Raw genomic sequence first — 27079 nt, forward strand, 5'->3', positions numbered from 1 at the left:
TTGCTGTTATATTTTTATACCAGTTTTCTTGCAAATAAACCCAAGAAATTAAAATAAAAAATACTTAATTAACAAACAAAAGACATTATACGAGTGCAGTGACCTAAAGCTGGAGGCTACAGAGTGCCCAAGAAAAAAAATTGAGAGAAGGATATATGACCACTTGAAATTGGGTACCGAAGCTTGATGGGCCCAAGTCTTATCTTTTTCAAATGACGTGGTAATAAGGATATTACGCAATGAGAAATGAATTTGTTTTTAATGCCACTTGTTTTGGGGTATCTGACACGTTGTGATCCAGTTGTACAAACAGGAATGCACCATTAAGAGAATTAAAAATAATACACAAGTCTGAGTTTAGCTTAGATGAACATTTTGTAATTTCCTGAGAATTCTTTTAAGTGAGAAAAATCACCAAGAGAATTATTGTGATAGAGTAAAGTCTCATTTTAAAGAACATGAGATCAATGGACTTGTCATTACATTGAAAATTCATTATACCAGCACTCCAGCTCCCTGCCACCATCCCTGCCCACCTATCACATAAAATAATAATTGGGGACCCCAGCATTGAGTGTGCGTGAGCATGACATATTTCTGCACTATGGTGTAACAAGCAAGGAGTTAAGGGGGGGGGGGGTGACCACCCTGGGTAGGGGCACATAATCCAGTGTATTTAAGGAAATTTCAACAATAAAATTAATTTGTGAGCAACTATACTCAATGAGTAATTTGGTTAAAAACTTGCACATGTCTCAATGAATAATATAATTCAATTGTTAATAAATAGTAATGCTATCCTGGGATCCAAAAGAATGAACCGGGAATCGCTTTGCTTTGGGAGAGGTTTTGTCCAAAGCTCGAACTGCAGTTTCAATGTTGATGAGTATTCTTTGGTCCGAGTACCATTACCATGAAAACAGCACTGTTCCAGTCCCTTCAAGTATGTGAATTGATGTAGTCTTTGCCAGGAACAAAGAGTCATCCATCAAGAGTGCAGAAAGAGATAAAGCAATGTTATTGAACAATTGATGACAAGGAATCTTATTGACGAGGAATCTTATTGAACAATTGATGCCATATCAAGATAGACTTCTCATGTCAGAGAACATCTTTAACTGTAGCTATTAAATCTAGCAAGTTGAATATTTTCAATATAGAGCAACATATGCAAGATGAGGCATTTCAAATTTGCAAAAAAACATATTGCGATGAACTTTTGTCATGGGTGGTCGACCTTGACACTAATCATTTCCAAGCAGAAAGCTACCACTTACAGCTGTCCAGCAAACAGTTCTGGAAACTAAAGACAATAAGCTTCTCAACTATCATAATTTCATCTGGTATCTTCTCACCTCATGGTACCAATCATCTAAAATCTGGCATCTGGCCAATTGACCCCCGAGTCACCTCATTTCTGAGTCTTGATCTTGTGTAAACAACAACAAAAAGGTCACTATAATTGCTGTATGTTGCACCAAATTAATTGACATTTTGACTGTCCATTGTACCAGAATGACTGTAGTACAAGCACACAACACACACAAAGCATGGCATGTAAACAGCACTGTGAAAATACAAGGGAATTTAAATTAAACCAAATACAGTATCAATATTCTCTCATGAAAGTTGCCATTTAAATAGCACAAATGATTCTAAAGATGGCAAACATGTCAAAAAAAAAAAAAATAACAATAATAATAAAAACCTTCTGCACACATACTCAAGGCCCTACAGCCCCTTCATTTCTCCTCCAACACAACGCTCAGTCGAGATAAAAGGAGTCTCACAGAAGAGTGTGTGTGGGAGAGGGGAAGGGGATGGTGATTTTGAAGAAGAGGCGAGAAATGTACCCACCTTCGCAAAGCTCGTGACACTAGAATGTGCAACCACCCGCAAAGTGGTGCGACGGCCAACATCCTTCTCAAAAGTTTGTGTCGGTGCATCATTCATGCGAACCACACACTCTGCAACATCGATGGTACTTCCTAAATTACTGTTGAGAAGGTGTCCAGAGCTCGTCACCAAAGCACACTGGTTGCAGTGCATCTGCAGTGGCTGCACAAAATAATAAGCACAATCATATAAAACTTGTGGACGACAAGAAAGGTTAACTTTGCTCACAGGTAACAAGTTGCATTTGAGCCATAATTCTTCACTTACACTGCCATAGTATACAATACTGAGGGGTCCTTGCTAGACAGGCTGACCATTTCACAAATCTTTCAATTGCCGTTCAAAGTTTACAACCAACCTGTTGTGTGCTCATACTTGTGTACCCTGTAAATAAGTGGCTGTTGTTGACGGGCGAAGGAACAAGCAACGTTGCTTTAGGCCACTTGATGTTGCTATTGCCCGAACTCCAAAAGAACAGCAAGGCATATGTAGAAAGTGACATGAGAAGCAGCACCAGAGGCCACTTGCACTAGAGAGAAATGAGTAACACATACCACATGATTGCGAGCGATTCAGAAAGAAGTCTGTGCTGTTGCCATTTCCCAACCCCCCCCCTCCCCCACCGTTTGTCCCTAACTTCCAAAATATTCTAATAAAAAAAGGAAAACACAAGAGTATGAAGAGTTTGTAGAGGTCTCTTGTCAGCCTGTGCAACATATGTCGACTACTCACTCAGGCCTGTTAGCAAGTGCTCGATTCAAGGGCTTATGGGTTTGGGGAAAAAAAAAAAAGATAAAAAAATACTTTTCCATTTTAACCTCGGGGAAAAATATCAACAAAATAATAAAGCCACGAGGTTGATGGAGCATTTAATTTGAATTTCAGCAAAAATTTGCCGAGTCAAAGAATTCTACCAAAGGCTCAACACGGAGCAGAAACTTCCAAAAGAGTTTGGCTTTCTGCTTCTTCGCTCAGACTGCCAATATATGCATTTTGAAAACAAAATAATACAAAGAAAAAGACAAATTGATTGTAAACAGAGCTTTCACCTATTACCTGCTGAGACTTTGTGCTGTTTGCTTCGAAGCTGTGCGTCCGTAGCACAGACTAGTGTGCCAACACCCCGGTGCAAGCAAAGAAGACGAATCGACACACTCTCTAACAGGCCTTGCCCGAGCAGCCTACAGTTACATTGGCGCAGCAAGGCTGAGAACAAGACCTCAGAAGGCACAAAGAATGAGGCCAATAACTCGATATTTAATCACCATTGCAAACAAAAGGATCCACTTTTGTGAAGAAATCTACGTTTGATGAATCGCAGAACTCGTGGTCAAATATGTTGGGAAATGTCATAAGCAAAATGATAATACCTTGCTGAATACCCCATGCATAATGAAGCAAGAAGTTAAATACTTTCTTTTGGATGTGCAAACATAAAATAGTTTCTGGAGAAAATGTTATGCATCTCAAGACTGTGGAGACAAGTGCGATTTGGGCATTTTGATGAAAAAAAAAATCTCAATTACAACGAGTAAATATTATGGTCCAGGTAAGTCTGATAGAAGGAACACTTGATATAATGAATGTTCACTTTTGGTGGACAATCCCGTTTAAATGAACTAGTTTCAACTCAAAATGAAGACTTTTTTTTATTGTTTCAAGTCATCCAGTTCCATCAAGTAATGGCTGAGTTCTGGTGACATTCATGACCAGATTTCTCCAAACATCCCCATCCTGCATTGCTTACCGAAGTTCTGGCAGAGACAGCTTAGTTGCAGCCTTTACCCATACATCCAGCATGTCCAAGGTCTGCCTCTTCCTCTTCTTCCTTCAACCACACCCAGCATGGTTGACTTCTCCAGACTTTTATTTTCTACATGCATATGTTCAAAGTGGGACAGTTTCTGTTTTAGCATTAGTGCTTCTTATGTACATTATCACATGGTGGTCAAATTTCTTCAAGCAATGATTTGTTTGTTCTTTTTGCAGTGCATGGAATTTTTAACATGTGTCCAAACCCAGATTTCAAAACCGTCAATCTTCTTCCTTCCTTTCGTTTTCACTGTCCATGACACACATTGCAACTGGACATACCAGAGCATTCACCAGTCTCCTCTCAGTTTGGATTGTCACACATCTTTGTCTTTCCAGATCTTTTTCAATCCTGACATTGCCATTCTCCTCAACACTAATTGTCTCTTAATTTCTTCTCTAAATTCTCCACTCATTTCAATCTTAGAACCTAGGAAGATGAAACTTTCCACAATTTCCATGTGATCGTCTCCCAATCTGAACACGTCGACCTTTTCGGTTGACCCTTTTTAACTGTCATCCTGGTGTTTCACATGCAGGGTGAGGCATCCAATGTGTGCGTTGTCCATAAGATGGACATTAACACTGGGTGCCCCATCGGCCAGCATTAGTTGGTGGACGTTAAAGATCCCACGGTGTCCTTCACGAAGAGTAGGTAAGGTATTGCCAGCACCTTGAACAAATTACCAATTCCTATGCTAACCGACAATGGGGCACTGCATCAGGAAGAGGAGATGTGCTCCCAGCAACGATGCAAACCTGCAGCCACATTCTGCAAATGAACGAATTTTTGACTCCTGAAAATAAAAACCCCCACAAATGACATTTCATTGATGTTTTGCAGAGATATCAAGTAAAACTATATTCATGGGGAGTATTTTTGGGGTGGTGGCCGGGGGGGGGGGGAGTGGTGGGGTATGGATGTCACACCACGATTTTTTTTTGGTGGTGGGGGGGGGGTGTATGTCACACCTGCATGCCTGGACACAAAGAGATTCGCTTTGGTGTAGTGGGAGTCTTGTTTTACAAATTTTTGATCAAACGGAAGTCAACAGAACATACTTGTTGATCAGCACGATCAAAACTACTCCACTGCCTTTCCTCAGAAAGTTGTAGAAGTGATTATTACAGTGAAAAATGGTGGATGCTGCCAACATCACACAGTAGAATGATGCCTTTCACCTGCCTAGCAATAGAGAGCTGCTTGTGTATAAAATTGATCACATGGTTTTATCCTATCCAATAATAATTTCAACATTCTATTCCAAATAGCAAGCAAACTGGAAAACTTTACTTTTCAGGAAAGGTAATTCATAGTAGACAGAACAATTATCTATCTTACATAATCTTGGCCATATTTCAATGTTAATGAGAAAAACGTTCACTCTGGAAGGACCTGTAATTTTTTTTAAGGTATCGAAAGTAGTTTTAACCAACAGGGTTACCCGGCGTTGCCCGGGTCAAGGGGAACTGTATAGGGTGCAGGAGAGCCAGAACACCAGTGGGTAATGTAGTCTACAGAGTCTTCAAGGGTCTTGGGGTCTGACAGTTCTTAAGGGTCTTTGAAGTCTTGAGGGTCTTAGGAGTCTTTAAGAGTCTTGGAGACCTTAACTGTCTTTGTGGTCCAAAGGGTCTCTGGGTTTTTAGAGTGTCGTTATTGTGTTCGGGGAATTCAATGGTCTTCAGGGTCTTATGGGTCTTAACTCTCAAGCGTGTAGAAAGTCTTCTCTCAAGCATGTATTCTAATCTCTCAAGCATGTAAAAAAAGGTCTTATGGTTCTTTTGGGTCTTTCAAGGCTAAAGTTGTGGATAAAAATACACTTAGGCCAACCCTGAGGTAGGACCTGGTCTGTGTCTCAAATTTGGTGGTTGTCGGCCCAGCGGTCTTTGCAAAAGAAGCGAACAGACAGATAGACAGACAGACAGACATTCAATGAATAGTGTTACGTTTGAGGGGGGGTATGCATTCAAAGGGTAATTAGGATGTTTAATTAGGTATGCCATGCTGTTCGAGTGTACCAGGACCTCGATGTAATAAGTAGCAATTCAGTGGTGATAAGTTGTCTAGTAAATGTCCATTTCTTCAAGGGGGAAATGATAATTGTCACGTAATTAGATCGGGATACGGGATAGGGTAAGTGTGTCTGCGTAAACCCCTTTTAGTATTCTCTGGAGGCTTGCTGTGACGTCACAGGACAGTGCTGCGGATGGCTACGCCCCGTGATCACGATTGGCGGAAGGCGACGGCGCAGGGCCAATAAAACGGCTCGATTGGAAGTGACGAGGACGGGAGGATAAAAAGGCTCTGTTCGGGGAAAAGGTGAAGAGGAAGAAGATCGGGACAGGAAAACTGTTTTGGTGGAGGTTGTTGTGCTGGGAGCGTGCTGTGTTGTTGCGCTGATTCGATCCTGTTTTCATCGTGTCTCGAGGCCCTGCTGTGCTTCGTGCCTCAGCTCGGTTGGCTCTGGGGTTCTGCTGGCTCGGAGTACGGGGTCGAACGGCGGGCGGACCTGCCTCCCTCTCCTGCTCGCAACTTGGCGCCAGAACTGGTTCCCTGGCGGCTGTGAGCGGACTTGGGCCAGGACCAGGAGGTCGACAGCACCACGGTGTCTCCTGCCCCTGACGAGCGCAACGCCAGCTCGTCCGACGCCAATCCAGGGACTGTTGCGTCCACACCACGGGCCAGCCTGACCACCAGGAGCAGCTACGTTGTGTGTGTGTGCGTGCGTGTGCGTGTGTGTGCGTGTGTGTGCGTGTGTGTGTGTGCGTGTGTGTGTGTACCTGGCGCCTTAGAGGGTTTGAGATTTGTATATTCATTGGAATTGTCTGTGTTTTCCCCATGCCCGAACCCACACCACCATCCCGTCGAATCGCCCCGGATCCCTCTTCTTGCAGAGTCTTGTTATTTCTGGTTAGAGGAATAAACGTTATCAACTCAGTGAAAAGCGACTCATGCCACCTTCCTCGTCCCGTTTGCGGTAGAGCGATTAGTACCGCCATCTTTGGGTTATAAATAAATAAATCGCCTCCATCGTTTCGGCTCATTCTACGTTGGCGGGACTGTTCAAGTCCCGTGGACGTCACAATATATATAGTTGATGGGTGAGGTTAGGTGGATGAGTGAGTTTATATGTGATGTTGGGTGGACGAGTAGTACCCCCATCATTGTACATTACCCACAACCCCCCCCTCCACCCCATCGTCCATCACCCACAACCCCCCCCCCCATATCTTCTTCTTCTTCTTCTTTCAGCTGCTCCCGTTCGGGGTTGCCATAGCGGATCATCCGTATGATCCGCATAGTGGTTTGGCACAGGTTTTACGCCGGATGACCTTCCTGACGCAACCCTGGTCAACTCTTACGACACAGGGATATGGTACACCTATTTTAACCGGGGCATACACCGGGCCCAGTACACTGGTACTCACTTCACCGACCTTGGAAGGATGACAGGCTGAGTCAACCTCCTGGTGTGTATTAATTCAAGTGGCCAACGGGGCTTCAACTCAGGACCTTTTGGATCCCAAGCCGCTACCCTAACCACTTCGCCAACACCAGGTATATATATATATATTGTTACGGCTGTGGAAATTACACCATAAAGGACTCTCAGGTGAGATATCTTCATAGGTACATGTGTAGTTAGCCCAAACCCGTTGTATCGAGGGAATTTATGTGATCCATCCGGGCTGCGACGCTTTGAGTTAGTAGTTTTTCTTTTTCTATCTTTTATTTCAAACACACAACATTTCAACAACCACGCCATCCCCACCACAGCGCCAACCACACAACAACCACGCCACTGCCACCATCTACGCAACTACATCTTCGCCACTATGTCCGCTTCCGAACGGCAAACAAGGGCACCAAGGAAGGAGCTGAGAGGACGCGCGGCTTTTCCCGCCTGTTTTTCCCCGTGCTTGGTGTGAAAGAAGGGGGGAGGGCAGCTCGCCGCCGATTGGTGGATGACCAGCGGGAGGTGGTTGGGGAGAGGGAACGCCCCTCTTCGAGAACCCTCTCGAAGGAGGGTGGAGCCGAAAACGGGGGCGGGGTGAAGGGCGGAGGCCCGGGCTATAAAAGTCGGACACGGGCGGAGCACTTTTGGTGCTCTTGCTGACTTCGTCTTCTTCTCTCTCTCTTCCGGCTCGCTCTTCCTATTCGTCTCCTCTGCGTGGTGGCCGCTGGCCTGGTCCTCTGTGGTGCGGTCCCGAGACCCCGCTGGTGGGACGGGGCATCTGCCATTCCCCAAACCACGACCTCTAGCAACGTTTCCCCCCCTCCCCCCTTTCTATCCGCGCTGAGATAGTGCCAGAAACCCCGTCCGTGGCGTTGAGCGGCCAACACGTGCCGGCGCGAGGCACGCCGGAGAGGGCTTGCCGACCACGCCAGGGATCAGAGTCGCGGCCAGGCGCGACCACGCCGACGGACTCGACGGCCCAAAGGGAAGTCACCATTTTATTTTCAGGGTTTTTGTATGGATCTTGTGGTGCCGTGTCTCGTAAAGTAGAACTGTTTAAGTGTGGCCGTGTGTACGCGTATTCGGTTGTAGCTCTGCATTGTTACTTTTGTTTTAATTGCTTTATGTGCATTACTGTATGACTGTAAATACGTGCCTTACGTGCTTGTCTGTGTGTGCATGTGAATAAAATGTTTGCTTGTTGAACTGTTCCCGTTCTGCTTTGCCTCTTTTCCTTTTTTATTGACCCTCCATCTTGCATCACGGAAAGGGGTTCGTAGTGGGTGCAACATTCTGTTAATTAATCGGAACAGTCAAGGCCGACGATAACACCGCTCGGTTATCACTGTAGCACGGAACGGACCGCTTCAGCGGTTCGTGTCCGGAGTCGGCCTGTGGCGTGGTACGATCGCACGGTCGACCATCCGCGCAGGTACTTAGGTAGATCGAATTTGGCGAGCGACCCTATCCTGCGCGGGTGGGCAATTGGCACGGTCGTGGTGGGGTTAAACCCCCACCCGTGACTAGCTCCCGGCGTTGTTCCGAGAGGGTCACGACAGAATTATCCGTCCGGTGGATATCCGCGATTCGAGTTACGTGGCCGTCCGCAACCACACACACACACACACACACACACACACACACACACACACACACACACACACACACACACACACACACACACACACACACACACACACACACACACACACACACACACACACACACACACACACACACACACACACACACACACACACACACACACACACACACGTCCTGGTGTTGGCGCAGTGGTTTGGGCAGCGGCTTGGGATCCACAAGGTCCTGAGTTCAAGCCTCGTGGAGCCACTGAATTAATACACCAGGGGGTAGACTCAGCCTGTCATCCTTCCGAGGTCGGCGAAATGAGTACCAGTGTACTGGGCCGGTGTATACCCCGGTTAAAATAGGTGTACCATATCCCTGTGTTGTAAGAGGCGACCAGGGTTGCATCAGGAAGGGCATCCGGCGTAAAACATGTGCCAAATCACTATGCGGATGATCCGCTGTGGCGACCCCTAATGGGAGCAGCCAAAAGAAGAAGATATATATATATATATATATATATATACATATACATATATATATATATATATATATATATATATACATACATACATATACATATACACACAGGGGTGCAAATTAATGGCCGCCTGGTCGCCAATGGTGCCTAACTTTTGTGCTGGGCAGGTACACAATACTGCCTTACCCGCCCGGCTGGCGAATCACCGGTGATTCCTGTTATTTTGTACAATTTGTACTAGCTTCTCTACTAGTTTTCCCAACTAGAACTACTGTTTTTGTCCGCAGAAATCACCGGTAATTCTGAGGCGGCCATTTTGTCTGTTTTCATCTCATTCCAAATCATGCGAGATTTGACGGTTTGGCGCGGTTTGGATGCATTTTCTCATGCCCAAATTGGTTAAATGAGTGAATTTGGGTGAATAAGTGAGTTTCATGGGTGAGGTTAGGTGAATGATCGAGTTTGATGAGGTTTTTTGTTTAATGAGTGAGTTTGATGAGTGAGGTGAGATGAATGAGTGAGTTTGATGGGTGAGGTTGGGTGAATGAGTGAGTTTATATGTGATGTTGGGTGGACGAGTAGTACCCCCACAACCCCCCCCCTCCACCCCATCGTCCATCACCGACAACTCCCCCCCCCCCCCCCAACACCCACAACCTCCTCCTCACTGCATCATCCCCCCACCCCGACCCCACTCATCAAACTCACTCATCCATCCATCTCACTCATCCACCCAACCTCCTCCATCAATCTCACTCATTCTGCAAACCTCCTCCATTAAATTCACTCATCAAACTCACTCGTGTGAGTATATTAAAAGTGTTTGATATCAAATTTGTGACTTTTGTCTTTATTTTAATCGGGCCGGTAGAAATTCTGCTGGGCCAGTAACTTTTTCCAGTCACCGACCCTGCTGGATAAAAATGTTAATTTGCACCCCTGATAGATATATATATATATATATATATATATATATATATATATATATATATATATATATATATATATATATATATATATATATATATATATATATATATATATATATATATAATTGGAATGCCATGCCGTGGTAGAAGGACGTATTAAGCTGCTTTATATACCTGAAAATGGCATGCATTTAAAACATGGGAATTCCAACAGATTTGTTATTTTTGGTATTGTCGAGTCTTAAAGGGTCTCCAGGATCTGCAGAGCTTCGTGGTCTTTGGGTCTCTTGGGTCCTCTGCGACTTTTGGGTCTTCTTTGTTCTGGGGGACTTTTGGGTCCTTGGAAGCATTTGGATCCTCAGAAACTTTGGGATTTTTGGGTCCTCGGGAACGATTGGGAATTTGGGGTCCTTGTGAACTTTTTGGGTCATTTTGGGATCCATGTCCTTGGGGACTTGGGTATGCCTGGTGTTGGTTTAATGGTTCGGGTAGTGGACCTGGGATCCTAGGGTCCCGAGATCAAATCCTGCTCGGCTGTTGAAGTAATACCAGGTAGGGTTGACTCGCCTGTCATCCTTCTGAGGTTGGTAAAATGAGTACCAGCTTGCTGGGATGATTGAGCCATTTGAGCATCCTCTGTGTCAGAGTGGCAGGATTGTGCCCAATAGCCCAGGAGACTGCTTCGGCAGCACCAACGCTCTGCACAGAGTATGGTCCCAATGGATGGATGGTAATTTTGGGTCCTCGGGAACTTTAAGGACTTTTGGGTCCTCACAAACTTTTGTGAACCAACGGGAGAGCTCCTTGTGAACCAACTGCTATCTATATCTTGTGCCCAACTGTGTCTGCGGACATCCCCCTGCAGGTGGGTTACTTTTTTTAGGAGGTTGGTGGCAGGATCTGCACTCTGGCCACCGTGAAACCCTTCACTCCGCAAAACACAAAAATGCAAATAAAATTGAAAACCCACTGCGTGGGAGTACCTCCTTTGCAGCTGCCCTCCACAGTGCAGCTCACTGGATGACGGGTTTGGGCAAAGCCTTCAGGACCCCCACTCTTTGATGACAGGAGGAAAACCACAGGGTAACCTTCCCGGGTCAGACTGTGGTAGTGTTTGTCGGGGTGGTGCTGTGGTGTCGTCCAACAGATAGCAGTCTCCTTGGGCAGTCTCCCTTAACCTGAGGCGATCCCTTCGGATGGGTGCCTGGAATGTCCCATCCTGAAAAGAGAATGATCACCTGTCTCTGTTATCATCTGAGCTCAAGCATTTGAACATCGGTATTGCAGCACTCTCTGAAGTTCGGAGAAAGGATTGCGGTGAGATCATGACGGCTGGTTACACCTACTATTGGTCTGGTCGCTCTGATGGTTACCATGCCCAAGGAGTTTCTGGAGCTGTATCCAAAAGCTGACTCCAATGAAAATTGAGGTAACACCAGTGAACGAGCGTATTATGAGACTGAGGATTCGTCACTCCTTGGGTGTCATTTCCCTGGTCTCTATACTGTGTATGCTCTGACTATGGTGAGTGTTCTCACCGTGAAGGACGCATTCTTTGCCACGCTCGAGTCTGTGGTTGAATAGTGCCCCAGGCGAGACACACTGCTCGTCTTGGGGAATTTCAATGCATCGATTGCAACTGATAGGGATTGTTATGAGACATGTGTTGGTCCCCATCGGTCTGGAACTGTGAACCAGAATAGCACCAAGTTTCTTGACTTTGTAAGAAGTCATGGACTTAGGGTGGCTGGTTCATGGTTTCAGTGACTACAGAATTGGTATTCCAACACTATTGGTGTAGAAAAGGAGATAGATCATGTGCTCGTTTATGGTTGCTGGAGGATGATCCAGAACTGCAGGGTTTACCACAGTGCTCAGTTAAGGCCCGGTCACACCTTGACGTTTTAGCCAGCGATGGCAACGTATTAAAATGTATGTAAAACGCTGGCTTACGTTGAACTTTTGATGTTTTTTTTTTAAAGATTCGGACGTATTCATAGCGACTTGGTCTTATGTATAACGCATTGGTAACGGACACAGAACGTTTTGTTGTGTTATAGATAACTTATACCAACGAATGCTGAACCTGTTGTCGGCCTACACAACCGATGCCCAACGACAGTCTAACTTAGGCACAGCGCGTTGCACGCATCGCCGACGATGTCGTGACGTAGCCTATTAAAAGGCTGACGCACAACGATTCGAATCATAACTGCCGTAGAAATGGAAGTGTCAACATCGCGGTCACACCTTGGCGATCTTGCCAGCGTATGCCGACCTAAGAAAAATGTGTCTAAAACGTTGGGGCACGTCAAATACGGTATGAGTAAGTTTGGTATACGTGAGTAGAACGCTAAAGTATGCTATCATACGTCGTAGTAAGTAGAGTACGTCAAGAAATTTTAAACATGTTCAAAATTTTACGACGTACTCGGCGTATGACACACGTTCCGCATGCGATGGGGATAAGTTTTACACACGATATGTGGACGCTTACACACGTCCACAAAGGCTACTTATAAGCTACTCATAAGTCGAAACACGTCGTGGTAATGTCTTTTTTATGCGAAACTTATTTCTAACTTATGTTTGACGTGCTTTGAACCAATTCTTTACGTAGTCCCAACACACATGGACGTATGTAGACGTATTCCAATGACGTCTTCCGGTCGACAAAAAAAAATAAATTAACGTGTTTCTAGCTTACAACTGCCATATAAAGACGTGTTCCCAGCGGTTTTGGGAATTGGTATATAAAAATGCTGCTCATAAAAGGGGAACCCAACAGTGTTTTCGAGTCCTTTTTGAGTCGATGTCCATGTCAGCAGTAACAGTATCAGTATCAGTATCAGTATTAGTAGTAGTAGTTTGTTCATGTTGGCAGTCGTAGGTGAGTGTGAGGGGGAGAGTGTGGGTTATGATGGATCGTCCTTGCGTTTAACGATTTAAATGATAAACTCAACGATTTAAATGGCTGCATCTCCACTATTGAAAGTAGACGCTTGTGCTCAACAATTGGATTTTATTTTTTTTTTTTACACTCAACGACTTTTAAACGGTACCACTCAGCTATTTTCATTGTTCACAATGAACGATTTAAATTGCTGTCACTCGCCTTTGTTTTTTGACGCTGGGGTTTGGAAATTTGAAGCGTTTCTTCTGAACGTGTTAAAACGCTCAAACTCGACTATTTTAAATAGACGCTGCCGATGGACAATTCGAATCATAGCCAAGCTAGACATCGAAGTGTGAACATCCTCGTCATGCCGAAGAAAAGTTTGAAGAATGCTGCAAATAAGTGTCCTGGCCGTGGCCGTGGACGCTGACGCAAGGACGATCCATTATACCGACGTCTTTCAGCCTATGAGTAACTTAAAAGTAACGTCTGTCGATGTGTGGCAACGATCGCGTAACGTGCCAACAACACGTTAATCATAGGTTAGAAACAAGTTTCGGGTACGCTAAGCATTACCTCGGCGTGTCTCAACTTATGATTAACTTACAAGTAGCATGTGTTGACGTCTGTCAACGATCGCAGACCGTGCATACAACTTGTGGCCAGCGTAGCGGAACGTGTGAGTCATACGCCGGCATACGTCGTGAAATTTCAAGCATGAAAAAATTTGAGGACAACCAAAAAGTACAACGTTTAAAGCCAACGTACAACGACGTATGGCAGTGTTTTTCAGCGTGCTCTCAATGTTATCAAAACTTACCCATAACGTATTCAACGTGTGCCAGCGTTTTAGAAAAAAAATTCAAAAATCAGCATACGTTGGCTAAAACGTCAAGGTGTGACCGAGCCTTTACTCAATACTGACCACAGGCTTGCGGTTGCAACTCTGAAGTTGCATCTTAAATCCAGGATAATGGTACCATCCCAGCCTTGGCTGGATGTTGGCAAGCTCAAGGACGAGAGGGTGGCTGAGGAGTTTGTGAACAGGCTGCTCGGTGGGGATTCGGGGCAGGTGGGTCTGGGTGCTTTGGGGAATCCAAAAGAGTTGTGGAGTGCCTTCAAGACCACCATCATTGATGTTGCTGATGGATGTCTTGGAACTCACCGGAGGGCAAAGAATAACTTTTTCCCTCAAGGGACACTGGGTAACATTGACCAGAGTCTCAGGGCCAGGCTAAATGGCAGAGCTGAGCTGTTCAGGGTATTGAGGCATAAAACTGTACGTGTGCTAATGGTGAACAAGGAGGCCGATGTGTGAGGAATCTGTGAGGGGGTAGAACATCACCTGTCATCAAGTGATTCTTGTCCTGCTTACAGGGGAATTTGCACATTGTTCTTTCAAGCCTGTCCCTCAGTGTACTGCAGTTAGAGCGGAGGGTGGTGGGCTCTTGATGGAGGCATCTGAAGTGAAGGACCGCTGGGCCGGTTAATTCAAGCGGCTGTACCAGGCTGATTCACCAGCTGTTGAGTTGGATGTCAGGGGTGTTTCTATCCCGATTGCTGACCCTCCAATCAACTGCGATCCACCTTCCTTTGTGGAAACACAGGCTGCCGTGAACCGTTTGAAATGGGGTAAAGCTCCTGGGATCTGTGGTATCCATGCTGAACTTCTCAAGGCTGGTGGATATGCTGTACTCATGTCATTGTAATATGCAGTTTAGTGCTCTGCCTGGAACACAGACATCATCCCAACTGACAGGAAGAGGGGCTTTATTGTCTCTCTTTTGAAAGGGAAGGGTGATCGCCAGGGCTGCAACAACTACCGAGGGAGTGACGCTGTGCTCAGTGCCGGGCAAGGTCTTTGCTCGGATAATTCTTGATAGGGTTTGCCACCATCTGCGAGAGCACCAGCGCATAGAGCCATCAGGCTTTACACCAAGGAGGTCAACAATTGACCGTATCCTTGCCCTTCTGGCCCCCACCAAACACAGACGAGAGTTTCATCAGGAAATGCTTGCAGCCTATGTTGATCTCTGCAAAAGCGTTCAATGCAGTGAATCGGGATGCCCTCTGGAAGATTCTTGGTCTTCGTGGGGTCCCACCAAAACTGATCAATCTGATGTCTGAACTATACTCTGGCACTGAGAGTGCTGATACCATCTCCGACTTGCTTCCAGTTGTTACTGGAGTTCATCTGGGCTGTGTATTGACCCCACACTTTTCAGCGCTTGTATGGACTGGATTCTGGGGAGGATGTCAGAGAGATCAAGCTGCCATGCATTGTTTGGGAATGTCAATAACTCTGACCTTGATTTTGCAGATGATGCAGTCATCTTTGCGGAGACTCTGGATATCCTTTTGGGGGCACTCGACGTGCTGAATGAAGATTCAGAGCTGCTGGGATTATGGGTTTCCTGGGTCAAAACTAAGATCCAGGCTTTGAATGACATCTTGGATGCTGCTATCTTGTCTGTACCCATTTGTGTTGAGAATGTTGAGGTCACGGAGAGATTCACTTACCTTGGCAGTGATATTCATGCCTCTCCTGGCCGTGAGCCAGAGGTCAATGGACGTCTGGGTCGGGACTGGGGAGTCATGGATTCACTGGATGATGGCATGTGGTGCTGTCGGAATCTATGCAGGAGGACGAAAGTCCGAATCTTCAGGTCCTTGATGCTTCCAGTGTTGCTCTCCAGGTGTGAGACTTGGACTCTGACCAGGGATCTGAGATGGAGTTAATTTCTTTGGTACCAGGTCTCTTAGGAGAATCCTTGGTTATCGTTAGTCAGACTGTGTGTCCAACTTGCAGTTAGAGAGAGTCTCAAATGAGATTTGTTACCTGCGTCGTCCATGAGCGACAGCTGCGGTTGCATGGAAATTTGGCTCATTTTACTGATGCTGATCCTGCTCATCAGATTCTCTCAGCGAAGGAGACTCATGCGTCGAGGAGGCCAATGGGCCGATCACGTGCCTCATGGTTGCAGCAGGTTGATCAGCATCTCAAGGAGATGGGGATGACCAGACGGAAGCCCCTGGAGTTCCAGCGGAGAGGGGATGCAGTGACGCGCTGCTCCGTGGATGTTCCCATACCTGAGCTGAACTTTTGGGTCCTCGGGAACTTTTTGGAAGTTTTGGATTCTCGGTAACTTTTCGGAGATTTTGGGTCTTCAGTGGTCCTAAGGGTTTTGGGAGTCTAAAAGGGACTTCAAAGTTTGAAGGGGTGTCAGCAGTCTCAAGGGCCAACAGCTAAATTGCAATTGTCCATAATTAATGAATAGATGTCTGTAATTAATACACAAGAATGTTTTGCTTTTTGAACGCACACACACACACCTCATCCATTTATCGTAGATACATGTTCAAGGGACGGGCACAGCATGTCGATTGTGAATAGGAATGTACTGTACGCCACTTACCGTAGCACGAAAACATTGAATGTATTATTTATTTTGTTAAGTTCCAATTGTGCATGGAGTCAGGCCAACTGTGCAGTGTGTCAATGGGTGGAAGACACAGCTTGACAAATTAGGTGTGCAGGTCTTTGGACATGTTATATGTCACATGATATCTCTTAATCAATGAGATTGCATATAAATGAGAAAGCCAGAAAAGTGATCTTTCAAGGCTCAGGTGGTGGATGAAAATACCCTTACGACAACCCCCAGATCAGACTTGGGCTCTGCACCAAATTTGGTGGTTGTGGGTCCAGCAGTCCTTGCAAAAAACACGAACAGACAGACACAGACAGACAGATATCTGATGAATCTTATTTATTGGATGTGGGTGGATCGAATGAAAGCTGCATTCATTTTGCAGTTCACCAAAACTGAGATGCTCTCAAATATTTTGCTTAAAGTCCCTGGTTCTTCAGCAAGTTTTGTCAATTGTTCATTTAGCTCCTCCATTATATTGGCATTCATCCCCCAAGCATTTACAGCCGAGACCCCAGCTGGGAAGGTACGATTGTATATTTGTCTAGTGTCATGTCCCAATATAGATATCTTGCTGTGTGGACATACTTGTTGAGGGTAGGGCACCATCACTAAACAGTGAAGCTGGGCTGAGACCCATTCCGAGAGAGTCAACCCCTTCTCTTTCATAACCAAGTTGTTACGGAAATATCTTTCATGCAACTTTTTCCATGACTGAAACACCAATCTTACACAAACCTCAACAACCAACATTATAAACAAATGTTTTTGCTCTTCTTTTTAAATGATTCAGCAATTGCTGTGCTTTGGCCTTAGATTCTTACCAACAGACTGCCTCTCTTGCTACTTCAGATTTGTCACTGTGTGCTGGGTTTAACCAAATTGACCAGGTCGTTAAGTTCATTTATCAATCATGAGCCAGGAAAGTGACATGTAAGAATCTTTGACCTTGATGACAGAAAAATATTTAGCTTACCTGGTTAATCAAATCAGCTGTAAATGCACCATTTTGACAAATTCCTATACAAAAAAATGACAGTTTCCTCCCCAAGTTGTGTATATTTTTCATCAAGCTTTGCAGTCTCTCAAAACGATTATAATAACAACAATAACAACTGACCAATACTCTTGATATGGTTTTTATGACGTTTGCGGCAAGTCGAGAAACGTTTCAAACTGACAACAAATTCTGGACATATCGCCACTCCACAGGTCAAACCTGCAGGTGGTTGAGGACAGGGAGATGGAAAAGCACATTTGACCCTTTCAAGGTACTTGAAAGACAAATGACGAAGCAATGAGTGACACACTTTATAACAAAAAGTAAAGGTTTCATTCATCCTCATTTACAGAGGGGCAAGAATATAGAAAACTCACGGCCATCAGAGCCAAATTAGTTATCAGTGTGACAACGAATGTTGCACCAAACGGAAGACTGGCTTCAATTAAAAAAAAAACACTTCAAATTAACACTTCCACAACTGTCCCTACCTGTGTCTTCATCCAGTGCTGCTCAGGAGGCTTTTGAGACTTTTTTTGCATCTTCAAATGGAGTAACCTATGAAAACAATTTGTGGAAGTCATTTAAAATCTAAACATAATCCATATTCACCTTGGCTGTTAGCTGATATGCTATCTCACATACAGAGTTAAAACCATATTTGCACCTTTGAAAATATATGCTTTGATGAGATTGAATTGCGATATATTAATTGTAAATGTAGTGTACTAATTAACTGTGGCTAATATTAATTTTCCAATGTTCTGAGTCAATTGGCAACTTCCATTAAAGAAGTCTTCTGTGAGAAAGTACACTCTGCAGACAGCTGATTTTCATCTGGCACTTAAAATGGAATGTTGGAATGCTTTGAGGAATGCTTTCTATACTCTCAATTGCCTCATCGATTTATAACTTGTTTCTTTTGATTGTTTCATCTTGCTCGACTCGACTCATATCTGCACTGGAACATGTAGGTGTAGCTGTTCAGTTTAGCTTCTAAGCTGAGTTGTGGCTGTGACTGCCAGATGTATTCTGTTTTTCCACATCTCACCCTTTTTGGGTCCTCCCACCCTTGCTCCCTCGCATGTATAAACAGCCATGATAAGAATGCTCAGGGAGATTCATGTAAAAATGATTCAACCCTGTTGTGATAAACTTGTTAATTGAACCTTGAGTGAGTTTTCTTCCACAAATAAAGAACTGCGGTGACTTTTCAGAGCAAATCACCGAGTTGAGCGGTTGGAAGGAAATGAACGAATAGAAACAATAACTGAGGATAGAAGAAGGAATATATAAGAATTACAAGGAAACTATTTCCATTGGGGGGGGGGGTTAGATGATGACACAGAATATCATTTAGTATATAAAGGAGAAAGTGTGTTTGTCCGTTCATGCATTTAGAAGATACAGGAAACAGCACAACCAAACTTTACATGGCCTCCTCTTTCATCCAGAGGAAGGTCAAAGGCTATGTTTGGATATAAAAAAATTGACCTCAGATAAAACCAGATAACTGGCCTTCAGGCCTCGATGGGTATTGTGCTGATCCACTAGTCTGGGTTCCCCCCATGAGCAATTGAGCAATAGGTATAATGAAGATCATATTGTTATGGATCTGGAAACCATATGAATTCAACATATAGGCCATCAGCCGTAAGCTGTATCGTGCAGTTTCGTTCCACTCATCGGGGGGGGGGGGGGGTAGACAAAACCTTGATAATATTGTTACGGCTGTGGAAAGTCACAGAGCACCATATAGGTCCTTAGATCAGTTATGCCGATAAGTCTGTGTTCAGATAGATTTCCCCACCGTTGTCTAAAGGGATTTATTCGTGCACCCGGGCTGTGATCTTTGAGGTAGCCGTTTTTCTTTTACCATCATTATTTTGGACCAACCACAACACCAACCGCCAACCACCTTCTCCACCACACCAACCACCTTCTCCACAATGCCAACCACCTTCCACCCAATGCCAACCAACAACCACAACCAACTTCTCCAAAACTGCCAACATCTCCACGAACAACGGCAAACTGGTAAACAGAACTGACGCCTAGGATTTCCCCTCCCCCTTTCCTTGCTTTCCCGCGTGCCGGGACGGGGGAGGGGCAGATCGAGCCAGGGGTCAAAGTTGATGCAAGGTGGGGGCCTGATTTTGGGCGATAAATGTCCCCGGTGCCACAGCAACGAATTCTTCCCCCGCGCGCCGCGAAGGGAGGGCGAGGCGGGATGGAAATAAAAGCGAGCACTGAATGCAGCATAGGGAGAGTCGAGTGTGAGGAGTCAGGAGTCGGGTCGAGTCGGTCGGTCAGTCTCTCGGGGCTGCGGGTTGTTTAGTGGTGGAAGCGAGGAAAGACAGTTGGGTGGAGGCGCACAACGGATAGCGCATTGGACTTCAAGAGGAAGCGACAATTGAAAGGTTGCGGGTTCGAGTCCCGCTAGAGGAAGGAGCTGCAGAAAGTTGTGGAACCGGAGAGGAGTCGCCAGCTGGGTCACCGAAGGCACTGAGTGGAGTCCGGCGGAGTGTGGGCAGGGCCACCGAGGGTCACCAAACCCGAACCCATCAAGTAGTCTCCAGGGCGACCAGGTAACCTGCTCGGCCTCTTGGAGCTCCTTCGGTCCTCAAAGCTCCAGGTTTATAAAGACCCCGAGAGGTCCAGTCTACCCCCTCGTCTTTGAGGGGGTTTTTTTTCTTGCTTTTCTTTGTATGAAAGTTGTGGCGCCGAGTCCGTGAAGTAGAACTGTTATGTGTATAAGTGACTAAGGAATAAAAAAACGGTCGTAGCTCCTTTACATTGCTTGTGTTTGGCTGTATAATTGCATGCATGCTCCCCCATTCATTGCATGACTGCATCATTGTATACGTGTGGAAATAAATGTGCTTCTTTAAATGTTAACCTGCTCGTTGTGTCCTCTTTCCCCAATTGAACTGCCATCTTGCACTCGGGATATGGTTGGTTTTTAAATAACCGATAATAGAATCGGGTCCAACGGGACTGCGCGATAATACCCCGCTCGGTTATCCCAAAAGGAAGTGAGCTGCTTAAGCGGCTCGTTTCCAAGCGGTCCCGTTGAGGTACAATCTCTCGGTAATGTACCCACGCGAATAATTAGGTAAATCGAAGATTTGGCGATCGGACCCTGTAGCGCGGATAGAGTGGGGACAAGGTTGTGGTGTGGTTAAGAACACACCCGTGGCTGGTTTTCGGCATTGATGCGGAAAGCCGCGACTGAATTGTTCGTCCGGTGGGCGTACGGCCGCGATTCGGTTAAACGCGGTCGCTCGCACGTCGGCGGGCGAGAATTCGTAACAATATGATAGTATACAGTGCTCCCTCGCTATATCGCGGTTCACTTTTCACGGTTTCACTACATCGCGGGTTTTCAATGAAGAGGCGCCTGATGAAGAGGCGCCTCCAGTAGAAGAGATTTAATGCTCTTCTTGGCTGTGCAGTACTACATTCATCTCATCATCACTGCAGCTATCATCATCATATCTTCATAGGTGAGTACCCATAATACGTTTTTTATATTTTAGAGTACAATATAGTATTTTAAAAATTATTTTTGGTCTTAGGCTTTGCAGCCCCATGAAGTCGCATTTCCGATGAAAATTTTTTAATTTTTTTTTTTTAAATAACTGATTAAATGTGTGTGGGGAAGGTTAATAAGAGTGTGTGGATGCCGTATAATGGTTTAAAATGTGTTTAAATATATTTAAATAATTAAAATAATGTGGTGTTGACTTCGCGGATTTTCACCTATTGCGGGTGGGTCTGGAACGCATTAACCACGATAGGTGAGGGAGCACTGTTTATCCAAAAGTTCTCCACTCAAATAGCTGCAGTTATTGTGTATTTTCATCTTGAAAATCGATGCATTCCCTGTGCTCTCTCATTTGAATTTTCTCCACTCGGATCACGTGTGAGCCATGTGACGCCTCGACAGCCAATAGATCGGCTGACATCGTATGCAAATTACGTCAGACTGTCATGTGACCAGTTAAGTTGTCCAAGATGGCAGCTTCCTGCAGGGAGGAAATCACCGGCAGCTGATCGGCGATTTATCGGTAATTTTTGATGAATACGGCCAGTAAGGACGCTCCGTCACTCCCCCAGTGTATTATTCACCAGGACAATGTAGTGAACGAAGAAGTCAAACGTTTTACGCCTGTAAGATGGGATAAATGGAGAGAAAGTGTCAACAAATGGCTCGTCTTAGACGGTCACGAACGACGTTTAGCCGAGAGTGCACGAGTGTATATTGAGCGAGAAGAAATCCCTAGTCATCTGGGCTATCACGACACTTGCTACCGTTGCTTCATCAATGCAAAAAGAATAAGTGGGGCTGAGAAACGTTGTTCACAAACCATGCATGATGACTCTGCGATTGTTGATATGAAGATTGCATGTATGAACCATCGCCAAAAAAAAAAAAAACTGCGCTCTGCATCGAACATTGCTGGACATTGCACTCCGGGTACAATAGGCCCATGATCGAAATTAGTCCTCCCGCACCGGCACTCTCGGCGAAACGTCGTTCGTGACCGTCTAAGACGAGCCATTTGTTGACACTTTCTCTCCATTTATCCCATCTTACAGACGGAAAACGTTTGACTTCTTCGTTCGCTACATTGTCCTGGTGAATAATACACTGGGGAGCGACGGAGCGTCCTCACTGGCCGTATTCATCAAAAATTACCGATAAATCGATCAGCTGCCGGTGATTTCCTCCCTGCAGGAAGCTGCCATCTTGGACAACTTAGCTGGTCACATGACAGTCTGACGAAATTTGCATACGATGTCAGCCGATCTATTGGCTGTCGAGGCGTCACATGGCCCACACGTGATCCGAGTGTAGAAAATTCAAATGAGGGAGCGCGGGGAATGCATCGATTTTCAAGATGAAAATACACAATAACTGCAGCTATTTGAGTGGAGAACTTTTGCATTCATATGTATTTGGATATATACTATCATATTATCAAGGTTTTGTCTACCCCCCCCCCCCCAATGAGTGGAACGAAACTTGATTTTCAGGCACTTCCTGAGCCATGGCTGATGGCCTAATACAGATGTCCCAAAAGTCAGTTATGTCGTTAAGTATGTGTGTGGTCAGATTCCCTTCCTTTTGTCTCGTGGGAGAATCAAAGGCATGCATTGCGATTTCTTTTAGTTAGGTTATTACATCTAACAACCATCCCATCGACATGACCCCTCGGCCCATCACGATCCACCACCAACCAGCTGCCTTCTCGCACACTGCCGTGCCAAGATGTCGCGGTTCCGGTTTCTCGCCTTCCACAAAGTTGTAACTCTTTCACGACGACCTTTTTGCAACGTTAATACTGTTAATCGTCAAGTATGAACCTGTGTGGAAGAGTGGCTGGGGTTTCCCGATAGGGGCGAGGCCCGGCCCGGAAGGGTGGGCCGTAGGACCCTGTCCAATCAAAGGCGGACAGTGAGGTGTGTTTCACCAAGGGCTTCTCCCTGTTGAGGGAGGTCGATAAATCCCCGAGCACTCTCTGAGCAGAGTTTTGGTGGGTTTTTGCTGTCACAAAAGGGGTTTTTGCTGGTACGAAGGGGTGATGAAGACTGTTATGAAGGGGTGGTAGCAGTGGTTGTTACGAGAGCCGTCACAAGGGTTGAACAGAAGGTCGTCGAGGCGGCGAACGTGTCTCTGCTGGCCCTCTACAAGGAAGGAAAGAGTGACCCCGACCCCCCTTCGTGGACCCCGGCCATTCACCACCCGAGCTCCGCCACGAACCTCGAGTCCCACACGTGTGACTGGGGACCAAACCGGGGACCAATGTCAGGTGCCACAGCACGGAGTACCCCCTTTCTCTGACGGCCAGGTACCCATCCGAACTCTGACTCCCAGCTTGTCTCTCTCCTCGGCTGTGAGGGTCCAACAAAGAACTCTGGGTATATTTTCATTTGTGTGTGTGTGTCTGCATGTGGGCCCGTCTTTCAAGTAGAACTGAATAAGTGTTTTTGGAACATTGTAAATATTTCTTGCATATCCGCGTTAAGTCTTGCTTTGTGTCTTCATTTACTGTAAAAAATAATCACAGAAATGTCCCCAGTCTGTTTCTGGCCCTTCCTGAATTGGTCCAGCATGGTTCAGATCTGAGTTTAGATGGGGTTTTATCCCCGATAATCCGTTCATCACAGCCAGCACGGCTTTGGCAGTTTCTGCTCGGCTGCACCCGAACCAGAGTTGGTAGTCGGTAGTTGGAACTCGACCGCAGTCGGTAGAGTGACCCGGTTTGAGCAAGACGTGCCGAAGGCGTGGGTTTCCCGGTAGTCGAAATCGCGTAGTTAATTAGGTAAATTGGTTACAGACAAATAGACCCTACGCTACGCGGTTGAAATATTGGCGACAACGGTCGGTTAAACGACTCGCGGAGTTATCCGAGCGACGGCCTACAATTCCGGGGAGTCTGGTGGAGACGACGTAGCTTTCCCCACCTAGTGGTCTTTCTCGCCACAGACCCCTGGCCCACAACATTTTGGTGTCAGGAGTGGGATACGAACCCCTCCACCTCCATCGAAAATTTCCAGGGTTCGAATCCAGAACAGTTTGGTGTCAGGAGTTGTGACTTCGAACCCCTTCGCCCCCACAAGAAATTTACAGGACACCAAACGCAACAGTTTGGTGTCAGGAGTTTGGATTCGTACCCCTCCGCCTCCATAGAGAAAATTTACGGGATTCAGACCAGGGGTGTGCTTGACAACCCCCCCCCCCTTTTCCCTCCAAATTAAGAGCAGTCAAATTTTATTTAATTCTCAGCATGGACCATGGCGGACCAAGACGGACTGGTACAGGTGGGTTCTGAAACATTATTAAAAGAATCTGTGGCTCAGGACAACACTGTTCAGGGAGATCTCTACCTGCTACCGATAAGGCAGAAGTTTATGGAGATGGTGGAGATGCTAACAAGCACTGAAAGAGGATTTTCAAAATATGGCAAACCGAATGGATGCGAATGCGCAAGCAATGAATGCGAATGCACAAGCAATGAAAGAGGAATTGCAAGACTTACAAACACAAATGAAAAGCGATATGAAAACGTGGTCCGGAACATTACAAATGGGATCAGTACACCATGTGGGGAAACGACCGAGTCAAGGGGGAGTGTGGATGTTGTTCGGACCGCGATGATAACGACGATGTCGTGGCAACGAGTGACGTCACGATAATTGGGGGAGAAACCGATAAACTCGGACGGGGGATGACGGAAATAATAAAAGAGACGCAGAAATCAAAAGAGGGGGACGAATTGCACGAAACTAAAGAGGAGCACACACAAGTAGAGCTGGTAGGGGACATTGAGGTTGAGCTTGGGGAATGTAATGGGACCCAATGCGAGGGTTGGAATAACCTCCCACAGGAACGAGGGGAGACTGTATGCTCCCTCGAGGCAGGCCGTACGAGGTCGAGCGGGTGCATGGTGCGAATGAGCACATGTCGAGTTTGGGGGGTATGGAAACCCTGGGATCTTTTGGGCTAACACGAGCCCCCGATGTGAATGTCCCAGAGTGTGTGTCAAAATGTGTGCAGAATGCGAATGACATGGCATTTGTGAGTGCATGTGTGGAGATGGGACATGGACCGACCCAGACGGGAGACGTGGGTCGTGTAATGGACATAACTATTTTGGAAACCACGCCAGCTCCGCAGGACACTGCGTGAAAGGTCCATTCCGCGTTTTGCGAATGGCCCAAGCGCGCACGACTCCATAATCGGGAGCCAGCGTTGAAACGGCCCGTGATTGGTGCGAAACCACCACGTGGACAGCTAAAATGGTGGCGATTGTGTGAATTGATAATTTTCGTAAAATCCAAGCAGAAGCACACTTTTCAGGAGCAAAATGTATTAAATTTAAATAACCGTTGGGTATTGAGAGAAACACCACATGCTTTCCGTTCACTGCTTGACCTCGTAGCGTGTCCCACTGGGGGGGCTGCTTATCGGTAGTCTATCCGATCTTGGCTTATATTTTCGAAGGTTTGGTGACGTGCTCTACAAGTATCCTAAAGAATTCCGGCAAAAAAAACGGACGCTTTAAAATGTTGTTGAAACATTTCATCGAACTGTGAGCTGGTGGGTCACGTGACGCCGTGCAAGCAACATGGTGTCTTATGTTAGCCTTATCTCGTGAGATTGAACTTTTTGGTGGTCCTAGGGTCCTTTCTGTTAAATACCAACACTTTGTGGAGAAAGCTATGATTTACAAGAATTCAGAGTATTTATTTAACAGCCGTGAGCGTGGGTTTGAAAATTGTGTGATGATGTTGGAAATCAATTTCTCTGGAAAATGGAAGTCTTTGCTTCGAGCAGCCTCACACGTTTATATATTGTCTAGTAATCGGCTGCCCAAGTATCAACATCATTTGGGAATCAGCTTTCGTTCAACGTCGGGGTCATTCATGATATTCAGCTTGTTGGTTATAGTGCTTGGTTTACAACTGCACCTAAAATTAATCAAATATAAATCCTTCCTAGCTTTGACTCAGTGATGGAAGAAATGGTTTATCTCAACTTTATGGATTGCTGTAAAGAACTTCAGAATAACCCATTCATGCCTTCAACTCAATTGAGAGTTGGGGAAAGCATCGACTTGGATATGTTGCTCAAACAGTTATATAAAAGGTAAGAGTGTTGTCCTGTTAAATCATAGTTCCAAGAGTTCCATCATTTAATATGCATACAATCCAACCAAGAAATGACACCTTACCCATTTATGTGCTCTATTCATAGAAATAAGATGAGTTTGACACTTGATAAAACATTAACTTGCACACGTGAGCAACTTGTCCCAGAGCAACTTTTTCACTCAGCTTGCCAAACCTCACACCTGTGCCAGGAGACAGAAATTCACTCGACTACATTCCAGATAATAATATTGGTGGATTTCACGCTTTTTCAACACTTAACTGGCTCCAAACATGTGAGCTGAGCACCCCCTGGAGCACACTCTGTACCAGCACACAATACCACTGTTTCCAATCAATGTATCAGTTCCACAATATTTGAAGTTGCTAATGTGGTCAGAATGTATAAATGTAGATGCATTATATACATTTATTTTTAAAAGGGAGTTCATTTATATCATAGATATGAATGGCGAGATGCCATTCATAAGTGGGAATACATTAAATTGTGGTGAAGTGATGGTGAGGGCTTTTGGATGTGTGCAGTTATGTGGGTTGATTCGGTGTGGTCATCTCCAATCCTGCCCAATAATCTTTATTATCCCCATTAATCTTTCCTAACCCAAACATCTTATTTGCTAGTTTCAGTGTTTCCTCCCTTCCTCTCTTTACTCCTATCCTGTTCATTAATTTGCTTGATGTTTGTTTCACTGTCAGATATAACTGGCTCTTGTAAAGAAAAACAAATGGAAAGAATAAATAAAATAATTTTTTTTTAAACCCCAGCCATCTCAAGCCACGGCAAGTTGAGCAACATTTCATCGCACCATGACCCTGAAGGGTGAGATTTACAGATCACAAATCAAAAGGTAGATTTCAGCCAATTTAACATGAAAAATGGCAAGCATTTGTGCGACTGTGGGCTTTTGAA

The 27079-nt window shown here is 45.4% G+C and overlaps 1 protein-coding gene across 9 annotated transcripts in view; it reads right to left on the reverse strand.

The window, feature by feature from the left end:
- Positions 1-27079, reverse strand: part of LOC147012766 (alpha-N-acetylgalactosaminide alpha-2,6-sialyltransferase 5-like) — a 67084-nt gene that overhangs the window by 19682 nt on the left and 20323 nt on the right. For 3 of the 9 annotated variants that reach the window (XM_085853933.1, XM_085853934.1, XM_085853939.1), the window contains 3 exons: positions 17982-18048; positions 2255-2425; positions 1858-2058 (listed from right to left, as the gene is read on the reverse strand). In XM_085853933.1, coding sequence (XP_085710059.1) covers positions 1858-2058; positions 2255-2425; positions 17982-18032 — 423 coding nt within the window. In that variant the 5' untranslated portion in view covers positions 18033-18048. The other 6 variants (XM_085853940.1, XM_085853942.1, XM_085853938.1 and 3 more) reach the window with 5 other exon arrangements.

Source organism: Eptatretus burgeri, chromosome 14, assembly GCF_056783735.1.
Source record: "Eptatretus burgeri isolate ZD-2024b chromosome 14, Ebu_testis_v1, whole genome shotgun sequence".
Taxonomy (NCBI): domain Eukaryota; kingdom Metazoa; phylum Chordata; class Myxini; order Myxiniformes; family Myxinidae; genus Eptatretus; species Eptatretus burgeri.